Source organism: Elgaria multicarinata, chromosome 19 (genome assembly GCF_023053635.1).
Source record: "Elgaria multicarinata webbii isolate HBS135686 ecotype San Diego chromosome 19, rElgMul1.1.pri, whole genome shotgun sequence".
Lineage (NCBI taxonomy): Eukaryota > Metazoa > Chordata > Lepidosauria > Squamata > Anguidae > Elgaria > Elgaria multicarinata.
Window position 1 is genome coordinate 13,711,895 of NC_086189.1, and position 15,004 is coordinate 13,726,898.

The 15,004-nt window shown below is 48.3% G+C and overlaps 1 protein-coding gene across 2 annotated transcripts in view; it reads left to right on the plus strand.

Annotated features, from left to right (window-relative positions):
* The window catches only part of GARNL3 (GTPase activating Rap/RanGAP domain like 3), a 99,222-nt gene that overhangs the window by 43,188 nt on the left and 41,030 nt on the right, over nucleotides 1-15,004 (plus strand). For both annotated transcript variants that reach the window (XM_063144844.1, XM_063144845.1), the window contains exons 3-4: nucleotides 12,780-12,854; nucleotides 14,787-14,886. In XM_063144844.1, the coding sequence (XP_063000914.1) occupies nucleotides 12,780-12,854; nucleotides 14,787-14,886 (175 nt within the window). The remainder of the gene's footprint in view (nucleotides 1-12,779; nucleotides 12,855-14,786; nucleotides 14,887-15,004) is intronic.

The following is a 15,004-nucleotide window of genomic DNA, read 5'->3' on the forward strand; positions in this document are numbered from 1 at the left end:
CCCACGGTTTACAACTGCTTCTACATTCCAGTCACAAACAATTTCCCAGCCCTGAGCTAAGGTGGCCATATGAAAAGGAGAACAGGGCTCCCGTATCTTTAGCAGTTGTATAGAAAAGGAAATTTCAGCAGGTGTCATTTGTATGCATGCAGTACCTGGTGAAACTCCCTCTTCATCACAATAGTTAAAATTGCAGGAGTCCTGCCCTCTTGACTACATACCAAAGAGGGCAGGGCTCCTGCAGCTTTAACTGTTATGATGAAGGGGGAATTTCACCAGGGGCTGCATGCATACAAATGACACCTGCTGAAATTCCCTTTTCAATACAGCCCTGTCCTCCTTTCCAGCTCAGGGCTGGGAAATTGCCACCAGTCTGAGTAGATAATGCTGATCTTAATGAACCAATGCTCTGACTCTGTATAAAGCAGTCTTGTTCGGAGAGTGATGGGAACACCGGAAAGGAGAGAACAGCATGGGATGTGCAAAGGTTAAAGACTAGAAAGGAGGCAGGGAAGGGAGCAGCGGTTTGTGGGTCCGCAAGCACCTGAGTGGTGTAGTGGTTAAAGCAGCCTTCCCCCTCCAGCTCTTTTAAACCAACTCCCATCAATTGGTCAAGGAATAGTCAGGAATTCTAGGAGTTGCAGCCCCCAAATAGTCCCAAAATACCTGGAGGTCACCAAGTTGAGGAAAACTGGATTAAAGTGTTGGACTAGGAAGACTCCATATCCACGTTCAGTCGTTGGTGCCCAGTATGTCCTCTCAACCTAACCTACCTCACAGGGTTGTTGTCAGGATAAAAGAGGGAGGCCGGGACATGGGGAAGAATGATAAAAGCTTTTTTGAGCTCCTTGGGGGAAGGACAGGATGCAACCATGTTAAATTAAACAAATGCACAAGAAATACATTTTGCCCGACTACAAAGAAGCGGAGCGCAGGTGATCGCTTCAGCATCAAAGGCGTCTTCTGGGTGGTCAAAGCTGGAAAAAAACAATCTATTTCAGCGCATAATTGCCGCTTTTTACAGGTTTAAAAATATTCCTGGCGTGGAGACCTCTGCTTTGGGCGAACTTCGTAGAGCGGGTGAAATGTCATGCTGTGCTTCTTACCTGGATTTGTGAAAGGGGGCTGGGTCTATATATAGAATCATTTAAAAGGCTTCCTTTTTTATTTATGAGATATCCGTGCTGCTCCTTGCTTGACATGTACTTCAGTTGAAGCCAGTATTCTGGTTCCAGGGGTCGGGTGTGTGTGTGTGTGGTTTCAAATGCCCCTTTTATTCTTTCTTTTTTAAAAAGCTATTTAAATTCCAGTGTGATCATTTAAAAGGCTGGTTGTTTTCCAAAGGAGGGTGAAACTTTAGGGAGCGGATTCGCAAGGAGCCTTCCGAAGAAACTGTGATGTTTTGTCATAAGGAGTTGATTCCATTTCATATGCAGATCTATTCTGTTTCCTTCTGAGTGATGACCTTCTGCCTAAATCAAGGTGACTGATTTAGGCAGAAAACATCAACTAGGGAAACCAGATTTTTATACGTATGAATGAAATTTTACTAAACTGAAAGGGAAAAAAATGATCTCGGAGTGTTTTATATCCATATAGGCAGGCATAGCCTGCATTTTTTGACACCGCTTTTAGCCTGGTTTCTTGTTCTTATTCTGGCTGCTTCTCAGAAATGAAGCTTCCAAGCTGCAATTGGCTGTGAAGGACCAAAGGTAGACTTGATGCTGGAGATTTGATGTTAAGATCTGTGGTGTTGTTTTTTTTTAAAAAAAGAATTGTTAATAATGGCCAGGGTTTGGGGATAAATCAGATGACGCCCATGCTACCAGGAGAGGCGAGGCGAACGCTTCCCCCCCCCCAAAAAAGCAATTTCCTGAATAAAATCCTCCGCCTCCGCCTCCCCCCAAAGCTGCTGTTTTACCCTGCAGAGCAAAACACGCAAGTATCATCCAGGGATCTGTATGTTTTGCTTCATAGGGGAAGTAGCAAATGGCAGGGTAATTTAATCAGGAAAACTGCTTTGGAGGCCCAGGGCCTCCCTTTTCCAGCACTGTCATCCTGAACTGAATTTGGGGTGGGGGGTGGGCAGCCGTTATCAACACTATTCACAAAATGCAGCAGGAATTATTCATAAACTTCCCACATTGCGTCTAGTTTGTCTCTTAAATCTCCCCTGATTTCCTTCTCCTTACTCCAAGTCCTTAAGACAGCATTTGTTTGTCCTCCATATTGATTTAGTGCAGACCCATGTCCATTCCGCTTTAGCCGCTGTGATGGTTAATGGGTTGGAAGAGTGTCTGCGCCCTTAGTTGTATGCTTTGCTCATGCATCAAATTGCCCAGGGATGTTGCAGAGAGTGGGGTGGGCGGGGCTTTCATAAAGTGGGTGGGATTACAGCAAGGCTGTAATCCTCTCCCACACTAGAGGCCTTCAAGAGGCAGCTGGACAACCCTCTGTCAGGGATGCTTTAGGGTGGATTCCTGCATTGAGCAGGGGGTTGGACTCGATGGCCTTGTAGGCCCCTTCCAACTCTGCTATTCTATGATTCTATGATTCTATGGTTAGGAAAATCTTCCTGACTGTTAGAGCAGTACGACACTGGAACCAGTCACCTAGGGAGGTTGTGGGCTCTCCCAGACTAGAGGCCTTCAAGAGGCAGCTGGACAACCCTCTGTCAGGGATGCTTTAGGGTGGATTCCTGCATTGAGCAGGGGGTTGGACTCGATGGCCTTGTAGGCCCCTTCCAACTCTGCTATTCTATGATTCTAAGGCCTGCTTCATAAGGCAGGGAAAGTGTGGCCCCTCTGATATTGTTGCCCTGCAGCTTCCTCAGTCCTGGCTAGCATGCGAGTTGCAGTCCAAAAATACCTGAAGGGCTAGATGTTCCCCATCCTGGCTATAAGAGATGCTCAGATTTCCGGAAGCACCTACCCTGACAAACATCTGCCGCAGGTATTGTGGCACAGCTGTGCATTCTGAAAAACCAGGCGTCATTCTTGGACGCACTTCAGCGTGCAGATGGGAGACTGGATGTTTAAAACATCTGTGTCTTGCACATGGAAAGCTAGCAAACCCAGTTATATTGGAAATGCCAGTGCAGATAGGACACCACATCGTGGTTAGTTCTAAACATGGACGGGAAGGGTTTGTGCACAAGAGAGGGGGGGAAGAGCCCATGGGCCTCTCCCCATCTCTTTAACCGTGGGCAGGAGACCTGGCAGTGTTATGTCTGCACAGGACCGACGAGAAATCCTTGCAGGGGCTGTTAGGAAATCCTTCTATCATCTCTTCTGGGTTCTACCTTTTCAGACTCTACCTTCCAGCAAGAGACATGGCTCCTGCTGCCGGCATCTTCTTTTCAGAGCTGTCCCCGGATAATGGCAGTAAAGTGGCAGGTTTTTCTTTTGCAAAGCGTCGATTCGGGCGCGGTGGGAGGGCTTTCAGCTGTTACCTGGCAGAGGAGGCACCCAGGCGGTGGATGGCTTTGTGAAGCCGACTGCAAAGGGCCGTGCAGTCGTGTGACGTGGTGTTCGTGTTGCACTTTTGCTCATTAGAAACACTGATGCTCAGAGATGGGGGCTTATCTAAAACACCTTGGGAGGTGAGACTGGAGCCAGGGACGTTGTGGTTCACGGCTCAGTGTCTCACATTCTAGGGATAGCTTGGCCAAGCGTTAGTAACCTCAAGGCTGGATTACTGCAATGCACTCTGTGTGGGTCTGCCCTTAAAGCTGCTCCGGAATCTGGAGCTAGTGCAGAATGCTGCAGCTCGGCTGTTGTCCAGAGCTGCCCCTCTACATCATGCAGCTCCTTTGCTCCAGGCTGGGTTTAAGGTTCTTGTATTACTATACAAAGCCCTAAACAATGGGACCAGGATACCTGAGAGAGCACTTGCTCCCCTATCAACCAGCCTGGTCGCTGAGGTCATCTGACGGCATGCTCCTGGTGGTTCCACATAGACCTCTCGTCCAACTGGAATCTGCCAAGAGAAGAGCCTTCAGTGTGGTGGCCCCCCTCCTATGGAATTCCCTGCCTCTGGAGGTCAGGCAGGCACCAACTTTGTATTCCTTCCAGTGCCTCCTGAAGGAATACAAAATACTCCTGTTCCAGGAAGCCTTCCTCTAATGATCACCCCTTCCAGGGCTGTACCTTTAATTTGCTCTCCCGCATTAAAATCACCATTGCCGCAGAAAACTAGCAAGACGCGGAGAAAGGATCTAACCAGGGAACCAGGGACCACACGAGTTCACTTCTGCCCCCAAACGTGCAGACAAACCAAACCGTGGCGTGATTTTGGAAACGGCTTCCTTAAACAGGAACCGTATGGGCTCTGCCTGCAATCTGGACGCAAGGAAGTCTTTTTAATAAAGCAAACAGAATTAAGTACAACAACACTTGGCACAGAACGAGAAAGAGAGAGAGAGAAGAGGGTGGCAGAAAAAGACACATGTTAAGGGGAAGCAGAGAGAGAGAGGGATACAAGAGGTGGCAGAGAGAGAGAGAGAAAAGGTGTAGTTCCGTCCACCATCAGCTCTGCCCCCCAATTGATTTCTCCTATGGGTCAATGCCCTTTCATAGGAAAAACGTTTCCCACCACTACTCTCATAGCTAATACTCCGGAAGACAGAAACAAATTTCAACATGATCTTGATAGGTTGGAGCGCTGGGCTGAAAACAACAGAATGAAATTTAATAGGGATAAAAGCCAAATTCTATACCTAGGAAAAAGAAACCAAATGCACAGTTACAAGATGGGGGGGGGGATACTTGGCTCAGCAATACTACATGCGAGAGGGACCTTGGAATTGTTGTAGATCACAAGTTGAATATGAGCCAACAGTGATGTAGCTGCAAAAAAAAGAGAGCAAATGCTATTTTGGGTTACATTAATAGAAATATAGCTTCCAAATTGAGCGAGGTACTGGTTCCCCTCAATTTGGCACTGGTTAGCCCCATCTTCAATACTGCATCCAGTTCTGGGCCCCCCACTTCAAGATGGATGCAGACAAGCTGGAAGGGAGTTCAGAAGAGGAAACAAAGCCCTATGAGGAGAGACGGAAAGAACTGGGCATGTTTAGCCTGGAGAGGAGAAGACTGAGGGGAGACAAGAGAGCAGTCTTCAAATACTTGAAAGGTCATCACACAGAGGGCCAGGATCTCTTCTTGATCCTCCCAGAGTGCAGGACATGGAATAACGGGCTCATTCTGGCTGGACATCAGGAAAAACTTCCTGGCTGTTAGAGCAGTACGACAATGGAACCAATTCCCTAGGGAGGTGGTGGGCTCTCCCACACTCGAGGCCTTCACGAGGCAGCCAGGCAGCCATCTGTCAGGGATGCTTTAAGGTGGATTCCTGCATTGAGCAGGGGGTTGGACTTGATGGCCTTATAGGCCCCTTCCAACTCTACTATTCTATGATGCAGGTCATTGTGCTGCTATTGAAATACCACATACTAGTTTCTAGGTTTGGAGCAGATAGTCCAAAGTGTTCAGTTGTTTAGTGCTCTGGACTTTTAATTAAATGACCTGCCGAACCCTTTCCAGGGCTGAGTAGAGCACGCACACACACAGAGAATGCGATACGGGTGTTTGCATTCTCGTTTTGACAGCCTCTTGCTTGAGCCATGCAGAGGGATCGTATCTTCAAATCTCCAGGGGCACCAGCCTCTCATAGAGCTGCATCCCTTAAAACAATAAGTTGTCCAGACGGAGCAATTTGATCTGCCTACCAAATGCAGTTTATGCTTCTTTGCTTTACATTCCCTTGCATTTGTAACCATGGTGGAGTCATTCCTTTTAATATTAATAGCAAGGCAGGGGGCTTTCTCAGAACGGGGTGTCTTCCCACCTCCCTTTCGCTGTGTGAATAGAAAGCCAGGTAAGGAGGCGAATTTGGGTGCCGTGCAGGCAAGATGGCGTCAGGCAGTGGCTTTCCGCCTGTGTGCATTTAGAAGACCAGTGCTGAGTCACTCATAAGGTGCAGGATCACGTCATTCTCTGCATCACAGGGACAGTTCTCAGGCTGCGGGACTTATTGGCGTAATGTTTGCTGTGCTGCAGCGCCTCCCATGAAAATGGCCAGAAAGGGTACTGCTAATCGGCCCAGTGAGACCAGGTGACCTGAGGAACCAATGGGGGCCTGGCTGCCTCTATATAAGCGTTGTTTCCTTGCCCTGAGCAACTTGTGTAGCCAGGCACCCAGACGGCACTGCTGCACCCTTGTGAAATTTTGCTAAATACATTATTCCTGCATTGTCCAGTTGGTTCAAGAGGCCTACTACATTTTATGCCGTTGATTGCACTTTTATCACACCCTCTTTGGCATCTGCTTTCCTTATGGTGGGCGCATTTTTAATTGAGCCTGAGACCAATGGTCAGCCACGTTGGCTTTGCCCACTGACCCTCCCTAGTGGGATCAAAAAATTGGGCAAAAGCCTCCTTCCTTCCCTGGTAAGCCACCATAGAGGCTTTGCCAAAGTGCTGGTTATGACCTATAAAGCCCTATATGGCTCGGGTCCAGGTTATTTGAAAGAACTCGTCTTCTCCCTTATGAGCCTGCCCATGCTTTGAGATCTTCTGGAGAAGCCCTTCTTTCAGTCCCACCTTCTTCACAGGCACGCTTGGTGGGAACATGGGAGAGGGCCTTTTCGGTGGCTGCTCCGGTGCTCTGGAACTCTCTTCCCGGGTAAGCTAGGTTGGCTCCCTCCTTGATGGGCTTTCGGAAGCAGGCTAAAACTTTTTTGTTCCAGCAGGCCTTTCTGGCCCTCCATCTATGTTAATGTCTTATAATTTTGTTGTGTATTTTAAATGTTTATGGTTTTGTTTCCCCACCCCCTATGTATATTTTAAACTTTGCAAGGCCGCCTTGAGGCCCTGCATTGGGCAAAAGGCGGGATACAAATAAATATAATAATAATAATAATAATAATAATAATAATAATAATAATAATAATGTGCTCCCCTTTTTCCCGCTTCCTGGAGTTGCTGACATGGCAGTGATAACTGCATATTCGGTTTTGTCTGCTGTGTCCTGTTGTGAGTCCTTCGTTTGGAAGAAATGCGGGACGTCATTGTTTTAAAAAGAAAGGACCAGTAAAGAAGGGGAAATCCTTGAGATCCTTTCTGTGAGAGGGTGTTCTTCAGAGTGAGTTTTCTCTCTCTCTCTGGCTTCAGGCTTTATGGCCGTGTTCTCCAGCTTGGTGCCTCTAGATGTGTCAGACTACAACTCCAATCATTCTCAGCCAGCATGACCATTGGGTGATGGGAATTGTAGTCCAACAGATTAGGCTGCTCTGTCAGTTTTCCTTCAGCTGGAGGTTGGGAGATACTGCCTTTTTTGCTTTCTTTCCCTACCCGGCACAAATACAAGAGCAAAATTGCCCTGTCCGTCCATCCATCTTGCAGTGTTGACTCTAATGAGATTACACACGTTTTGCAATTATTTTTAGCCACTTCACGAATTTTTCCAGGAGTCTTTGATTTGCACCACCTGTCCCAGTGGCTTAGTTCTGCTCTGTTTCGCCATTAATTCCAACTGGCAGAGATCTCTGTGTACCGCCACTAATGACCATCATCCTTGGATAGAGCAGGGACTATCAAAGCACAGCTGAAGATGCGCCGTCAGAAATGTCTCTCTAAGTAAAACCAGACCCGTGCTCTGTTTACGTGCAGCCTTTTCTGGCAGCTCTCAAAGGTTCGGCATGTCTGAGCTCGGAAACGTTGAAATATAACGTAATTTCCAGTTCAGAATGGGGCTGGGCTGATATAAACCAGACGCTGGATGGTCTATTAATGTGGAGGTTTTGCAGGCAAGTGACATCTCTTGGCACACAGATCCAATATACACGGTTATGACCGGGGGATCCAATTCCATTACGGCTACAAATTTCCTAGCATCTCTGGGGTATAAATAAGGTTGAGGTCGGTTGGAGACCTTGAGATGGGGTGTGTCTGCAAATGCTTACTAGGCATTGGAGTGGGAGGAGAATTTCATTTAGTTTGGCTTTTTGACAAGAGTTTACCCATCTTCCCAAACACGTGAGTTTGGAAAAACTTCAAACGGAGGAGAAAGAGAAACTGACAGACCAGCCCGTCCCTGATGCTACCACGCTTGGCTGTTTCCCCAGGCTCATGCAGGCAACTAGCCACAAGTCATTCAGCTCAGAGCCCTGTCCACGCCCTCTAATTTGCTCAGTTCTTTTCACAAGTGTCCCTAGATCGGGGGTATGGTGCAGTCAGAAACAGAAGGAAAGTTCCTTCCAGTAGGTTTGTGCTTCGATCTCATGGAACCATTCCAGAAACATTTCTAGCAAAAGTGGAAACCACGTACTCTGAATACAGAGGTGGGATACTTGGGTGAATACTAGATGTCTGGCTTAAACATTTGTATCCTGCTTGAAAGCACCCCAGAGGCATCTGGCTGGCTGCCATTTGGGGACAGAATACACACTAGATGGACATTTGGCCTGTCTCTGAGCCGGTGAGTTCTTCTTACTAAGGAATAGGTTGTTCTAAGTAAACAGGAGCTGGGTGTTTGGAACCAGCCGACCCCTTAAAAAAGAAACAGCCCTGGAGGTACAGGATATAAATCTGTGGAGTGGCAAGTTGGGTGGGTTTAGGGACTGTTTCTTCACATGTTGATATGAGCTAAAATGCAAAATCTTTAGCTCCCGGCCTTTGGTTTGTCTTGTCCCGTCACAGCTCAAGGGAAGCAAATTCTGTCATGAGTCTGGAAAGAGCACTGTGAAAGGTGCTTCCTGGAGCGTTACTCGCCCAAGGCAACTTGTTGTCTCAGCGGAGTACACAGGCCTTATGAAGGCTGGGTGGTCTGGTCTTGCTGCTGCTGGCCCCACCCCCTCCAAGGACCTGCCCATGTTCCTAAAGGGCCATGCCCAGTTCTTCATCCAACAGCTCCTCTAGCATGGAAGTAACAAGGACTGCATTGAATGTGTATTCTGATGCTAAGGAGTCCAGTAAAGCCATATTTTCTGGCCTGGAAGATGCTGGAGCGAGTGGTGCCTCCTCCTCTCCATGTCCTTGTTCAAAATTGAGCGGGGAATTGATGCAGGAAAACACGACATGGTTGTGAAAATACAGCATGTCAGTGAAGCATTTCCAACCATTTCAGCTCATTATAATTTAACCAAAGATGCTGGAACTTGTAGTTGTGGTCTCAGCAAGGTACAGCTTCATTTGCTTGGGATTTTCCAACAGCACACACACCAATTAGGCTGTAGTTATATAGTTAACCCTGCTAGGTCAACATTTGTGCTCAACCCAAGAACAAAGAGCATCCAGTATTTAATTACGAACTGCTTGCTGTTTAAATGAAAAAAATAATAAAATAAAAGCCTTATAATCTCTCTGATCACGTCAGGAACGTGGGAACACAAGTCTGGCCAAGCAGCGTCTGGGGAAAAGATTGACGGGGGAGACAGCTCAAAGGCTAGCCAGCCGCAACACGCTGTGAATTCGTCTCCAAACATTACTGGAGTTTTTTGGCAAGCGCTCGGTATTCTTTTCCCAGCATTCTCCTGTAAAACCAGGGTGACTTCCCCCAGAGGATACAGCACTAGAAGGGGAGAGGCCATAATGCTTCTTTTGCAAAACAGAACATCAGAAGAGCCATGTGGATCAGACCAAGGGTCCATCTAGTCCAGCACTCTGTTCACATAGTGGCCAACCAGAGATTAACAAGCAGGACATGGTGCAACAGCACCCTCCCACCCATGTTCCCCAGCAACTGGTGCACACAGGCTTACTGCCTCAAATACTGGAGATAGCACACAACCATCAGGGTTAGTAGCCATGGATAGCCTCCGCCTCCAGGAATTTATCCAACCCCCTTTTAAAGCCATCCAAATGGGTGGCCATCACGACATCAAGTGGTAGCGAGTTCCATAATTTAACTATGCGCTGTGTTTAGAAGTCCTTCCTTTTATTTGTCCCGAATCTCCCACCAATCAGCTTCATGGGATGACCCCATTGGGTTCTAGTATTATGCGAGAAGGAGAAAAATATCTCCCTATCCACATTCTCCATACCATGCATAATTCTGTACACCTCTATCATGTCTCCCCTCAGCCTCTTCTTCTCCGAGCTAAACAATCCCAGCTGATGTAACCTTCCCTCATTGGGAAGGTGCTCCAGCCGCTTAATCATTTTAGTTGCCATTTTCTGCACTTTTTGCAGCTCATGAAGCCCTCTCTGAAGGGCAATCCATCTGTCACGGTGAGGCTGTGGCCGTGGGCATCTGTTCGCAAATCCACACCTGGAGTGTGTTGTCCAACCCAAGACCAGTTGCTGGAGCTGAGGTGAACAGGCTTCTTTGGGATGGAGCCATAGCTTAATGGCACAGCAGTGCCTTACATGGAATGCCCCAGGTTCAGTTCTTGGCATCTCCAGTTTAAACAAGAGGGGCTGCCAGTCAGAGAAGACAATACAGGGCTACGTGGACCTTTGACTCTGTAAACGGCAGCTTCTTGTGGTCACCTAAACGTTTGTGTGTGTGTTTTCTTACGTTGACTGCCGAGGGCAGAAAGCCAGGCTGGCTGGTATTGATAGCAGCCTTAGCCAATCCAGACGCTTCATACTGCCTGCCAATTGGGGAAGCCAACGTTGCGTGCCCCTTTTCCTTGCAGGGGCTGAAGAGGCTCTGAGGGAATTGCATGCACACGGCCCTCGAGAGCCTGCTAAGCCTTCAAGGCCGAAGGCCCAGAGCCCACAACGTCAAGCTGCCTTGCAGACTCTCAGCCCAACCCACCTCACAGGGTTGTTGTTGTGAGGATAAAATGGAGAGGAGGAGGAGGATTAGGATTATGTACGCCGCCTTGGGTTCGGGATATAAATGCAATAATAAATACATAAATAATAAATAAACGTCCCACAAAATTCACCCAGGCCAAGAAGGAACGCCTGTTTCTCTCAGGCAAAGTGGATTGGGCCCTCCTGCCTGCATTTCCCAATGAATAATCAGATTTTGACAATTCGATATCCCCGAACCCGCATCTGATTTCAGATCCCCCATTAAGCTTTTAGTGGAGTCATTAGTCGGCGTCCGTCTGTGGAGAAACCAATCTGTCTGTCTGTCCTCTCTCGTTTATCTGACTCCCTCTGACGTGCATTTGATTCTGTGTCCTTCCCCGCCACCCATTCACGTTCATTCATTCATAGCCCAGAGTTGTTTTGCAGAGTTTGCCGCTGGTTATTCTTGGGCTGGGAGGAAGCAGAAGCTTCCAGAAGCTCTGCCTTGGCCGGTGTGGTTAGAAACGGCTGGCGGCTCCGGTCCGCAGAATGGTTTGTAGTGAAAACCGCCAAACAACCTCGCAGGAACGGTGAAACATTTCGAATTGCAAAGCGTCGCGGCTGCAAACGGCTGCAAAGCGCCGCACGAGAATCACGCCTGCAGAATGTCTGATTTTTCCCTCGGGGAAATATCGATAAGCTCTTCTAGACTGTAAATAACGGCTTTTGGGGCATTCGACGTGGCCAGGCCACGCTTCTCCTCTTCGGTCAGCCCTGTAATTAGAACATGGAAACATTACAGACGTTCCCGTTCCGAAGTAGACCCTATTTGACGCATGTCTGGACTTTGGGGCAAATTCTGTGACAAGGCCCGGCCATGATAAAAGCTTCCAAACCTCACTTCCTCTCTGCTCTGACCTTTGTGGGGGTTCAGCCCGTGTTTCGCCTCAAGCTCACTCTGCCTCATGGGACCAAGACTAAGGTGACCATATGGAAAGGAGGACAGGGCTCCTGTGTCACCCAGTTGAATTTTAAATTTGCCTTTTAATAATGTGCTGCTTTTAATCATGATTTATTTTTAAATGTTTTAATTAGTTATATGATGTTTGCATTTGTTTTGCACCCCGCCTCGATCCAGAGGGAGAGGCGGGTAACTATTATTATTATTATTATTATTATTATTATTATTATTATTATTTCAGCAGGTGTCATTTGTATGCATGCAGCACCGGGTGAAATCCCCTTTTCATCTCAGCAGTTAAAATTTATTATTATTATTATTATTTATTTATATAGCACCATAAATGTACATGGTGCTGCAGGAGCCCTGCCCTCTTTAGCTAGAGTGAGCAGATACACAACAGGGTAGGGCTCCTGCAGCTTTAACTGTTGTGTTGAAGAGGGGATTTTACCAGGTGCTGCTTGCATCCCAATGACGCCCGCTGAAATTCCCCCTTTCTATACAACTGTTGAAGACACAGGAGCCCAGTCCTCCTTTCCATATGGTCACCTTAACCAAGACTAGCCTTATCCCTAAATTAGCAAGATCTGGGCCTGGCATTTCTCCGTCCTGGGTGTACCAATGGAAGCGCCCTCAGGGACCATGAGGCTGCTTTTACACTGAGTATCGGTGCGGTATGGCGGTTCTAGTGTCAGAGTGGAGACCTGGGTTCAAATCCCTACTCAGCCAATAATAGTAAATAAGGCCTGGCATGCAGTTGAACGAGATTGGGTATGCTGCTGAGATGGCAGTGCCACTTGAAACTATGGGTTGGAGAGGGAGGATTCACATTTTTAATAATGCCTCTAGTTTAATTCCCCGCACATAGAAAGCCAGCATAACAAGGAAAAGGCTGGGCTACAGTTTTTCTTCCTGCGTGCTAAGCTTTTAATGGTGAAATACATACAGCGGCGCTCTTATTAAATGGCACCCCAGGATGCAGGTCTCTCAAAGGCATGTCAGTAACAAGCTGCATCGGAAGGAGCGGAGGATTGAGACTGGCTGTTCTAACCTTCACGTTTCTCCTTGTCGTGCAGCTCATTTCCAGCGATGCCGACGGAGCGATCCAAAGGGCCGGCCGGTTCCGGGTGGAAAACGGCTCTGTTGACGAGGTAGGAGGAGGTTTCTGCTTTAAGGCTCCCCCCACGCCACGCCACGCCACGCCACGCCCCACTGCCTCCTGGGTTGCTTAGGCATTGGAACCGTGGCCATGTGTCACGGGAGGTAGCTGTTGAGTGAGAGCCGGGAGCCAGGATTCAGAATCGAGGGGACAAGCGGCATGTCAGAACACACCCAGAGCCAGGATTTGCAGTGCCTAAGCTGGAACAGGAAGTTTGCAGCCCACCCTATTTATTTATTTATTTATTTTATATACCGCCCCATAGCTGAAGCTCTCTGGGAGGTTTACAAAAGTTAAAAACAGCGAACGTTAAAAAGTATACAAAATTTTAAACCATCAAAAATATAAAAACAACAGTATAAAAACAACCATAGCCATTTAAACAACAACAGTTCTGGGGTCCGTTAAAAAACAAACGAACTTAGCATATGTTGTTAAGTGCTGTTTAATGTCTGGGAGAGGAGAAAAGTCTTGACCTGGCGCCAAAAAGATAACAATGTTGGCACCAGGCGAGCCTCATCGGGGCGATCGTTCCATAATTGGGGGGCCACCACTGAAAAGGCCCTCTCCCTTGTTGCCATCCTCCGAGCGTCCCTCGGAGTAGGCACTCGGAGGAGGGGCTTAGATGTTGAGCGCAGTGTAGGTTCATGTCGGGAGAGGCGTTCTCTATTGAGAAGAGCCAGTGGCCAGCCTCGGTTGGTGGAGTCATTCCGTGCCTGGCAACCCTTCACTGCCTGGGGAGATGCTGCAGCCTGTGCTACATGGGGCAGCTGTGCAGAGAGCTGTGGGTTCCTGGTTCTAGACTCAGTCGCTCCCGGCACCCCGTACAACTGTCCTGAGCGATCCATGCCAGGAGGTGGACCTGAGCTGGAAAATTCACCCTGCAGTTTGGGGAGCTCTCTTCTTCCTGTCCTCAGGTTCCGGGGGTTACAGAGGGTCATTCCAACACCCCAGTTTTCAAAGTACTAGATTACATCACACCTGTTCTTCTCGGTGACTGATGTATCAGAGCAGCAGGAAGGGAAATGTCTGGGCGGACAATTGAACTCTCAAACGGGCTGTGTTTTGAATTGAGCGATTTGCTGGAGAGTCAGTAGTGCGGAGCCTCTGTTCACCGGCGTGTTCCCACGTCCACGGAGGCATAGGCAAAGGGCTCTTTAACGCCTTCCTCTGCATTGTGAGCAGCAGTGGCGGCTTTTGCCGAGCCCTCTCTTTGCCATCTCTCTCAGTCACGCCCATTTGCTAGGGTCTCCGCTCACCCATGGGAGTCAAGGAAGGCTCCGTTACTGGTCATGCTGGGATAGGAAAAGGAAAGGAACCTCTCATACAAGCACTGAGTCATTGCGGACTCTTGGAGGGACGCCAGCTTTCGCTGACGTTTTCTTGGCAGGCCTTATAGCGGGGTGGTTTGCCGTTGCCTTCCCCGGCCGTGATTACCTTTCCCCCAGCTAACTGGGGACTCATTTTACTGACCTCGGGAGGATGGAAGGCTGAGTCGACCCGAGCCGGCTGCCTGAAACCAGCTTCCGCTGGGATCGAACTCAGGCCGTGGGGAGAGTTTCGGCTGCAGAAACTGCTGCTTTACCGCTCTGCGCCACACGAGGCTGCCCATGCTGGGATAGAGGGGGTTAAAGAGCCCTTTGTGTCTCGTGAAAGCGCCCCTTTTCCCTGTCTCAGTTCAACTGGGCGATGAACATAACAGTGGCACTGGAGGTCTTTGGGATCAAGAGCTATGTTGGGGACCATGTGGGAAATCCTTGGGGACCAGACTGAGTTCCCAGGGCTGCCAATCACCTACATCATCTACCTTTAACTGTTACAGGTGCCCATTTCTCTGTGTCTCTCTCTCTCTCTCCTATCCCACATTCCCCTTGCCATTTCTTTGTGGGGAGTCTTGAACTCCTGGTTTCTCCTTCCATTTCAGAATGCAGATTATGCCCCTGGTACGTGGCACCGAACAGACGTGCACTTGGAGAACCCAGAATACCACACCAGATGGTACTTCAAATATTTTCTAGGAAAAGGTAGTTATGCCTTTTGTCTGTCTGTGCGCGCGGATGTGTGCACGCATCAATGACTTAGAAGCACCCTTGAATAATGTAGCCACACCATGGTTGTTTGCAACGTCTTCTCTTGCCGTTT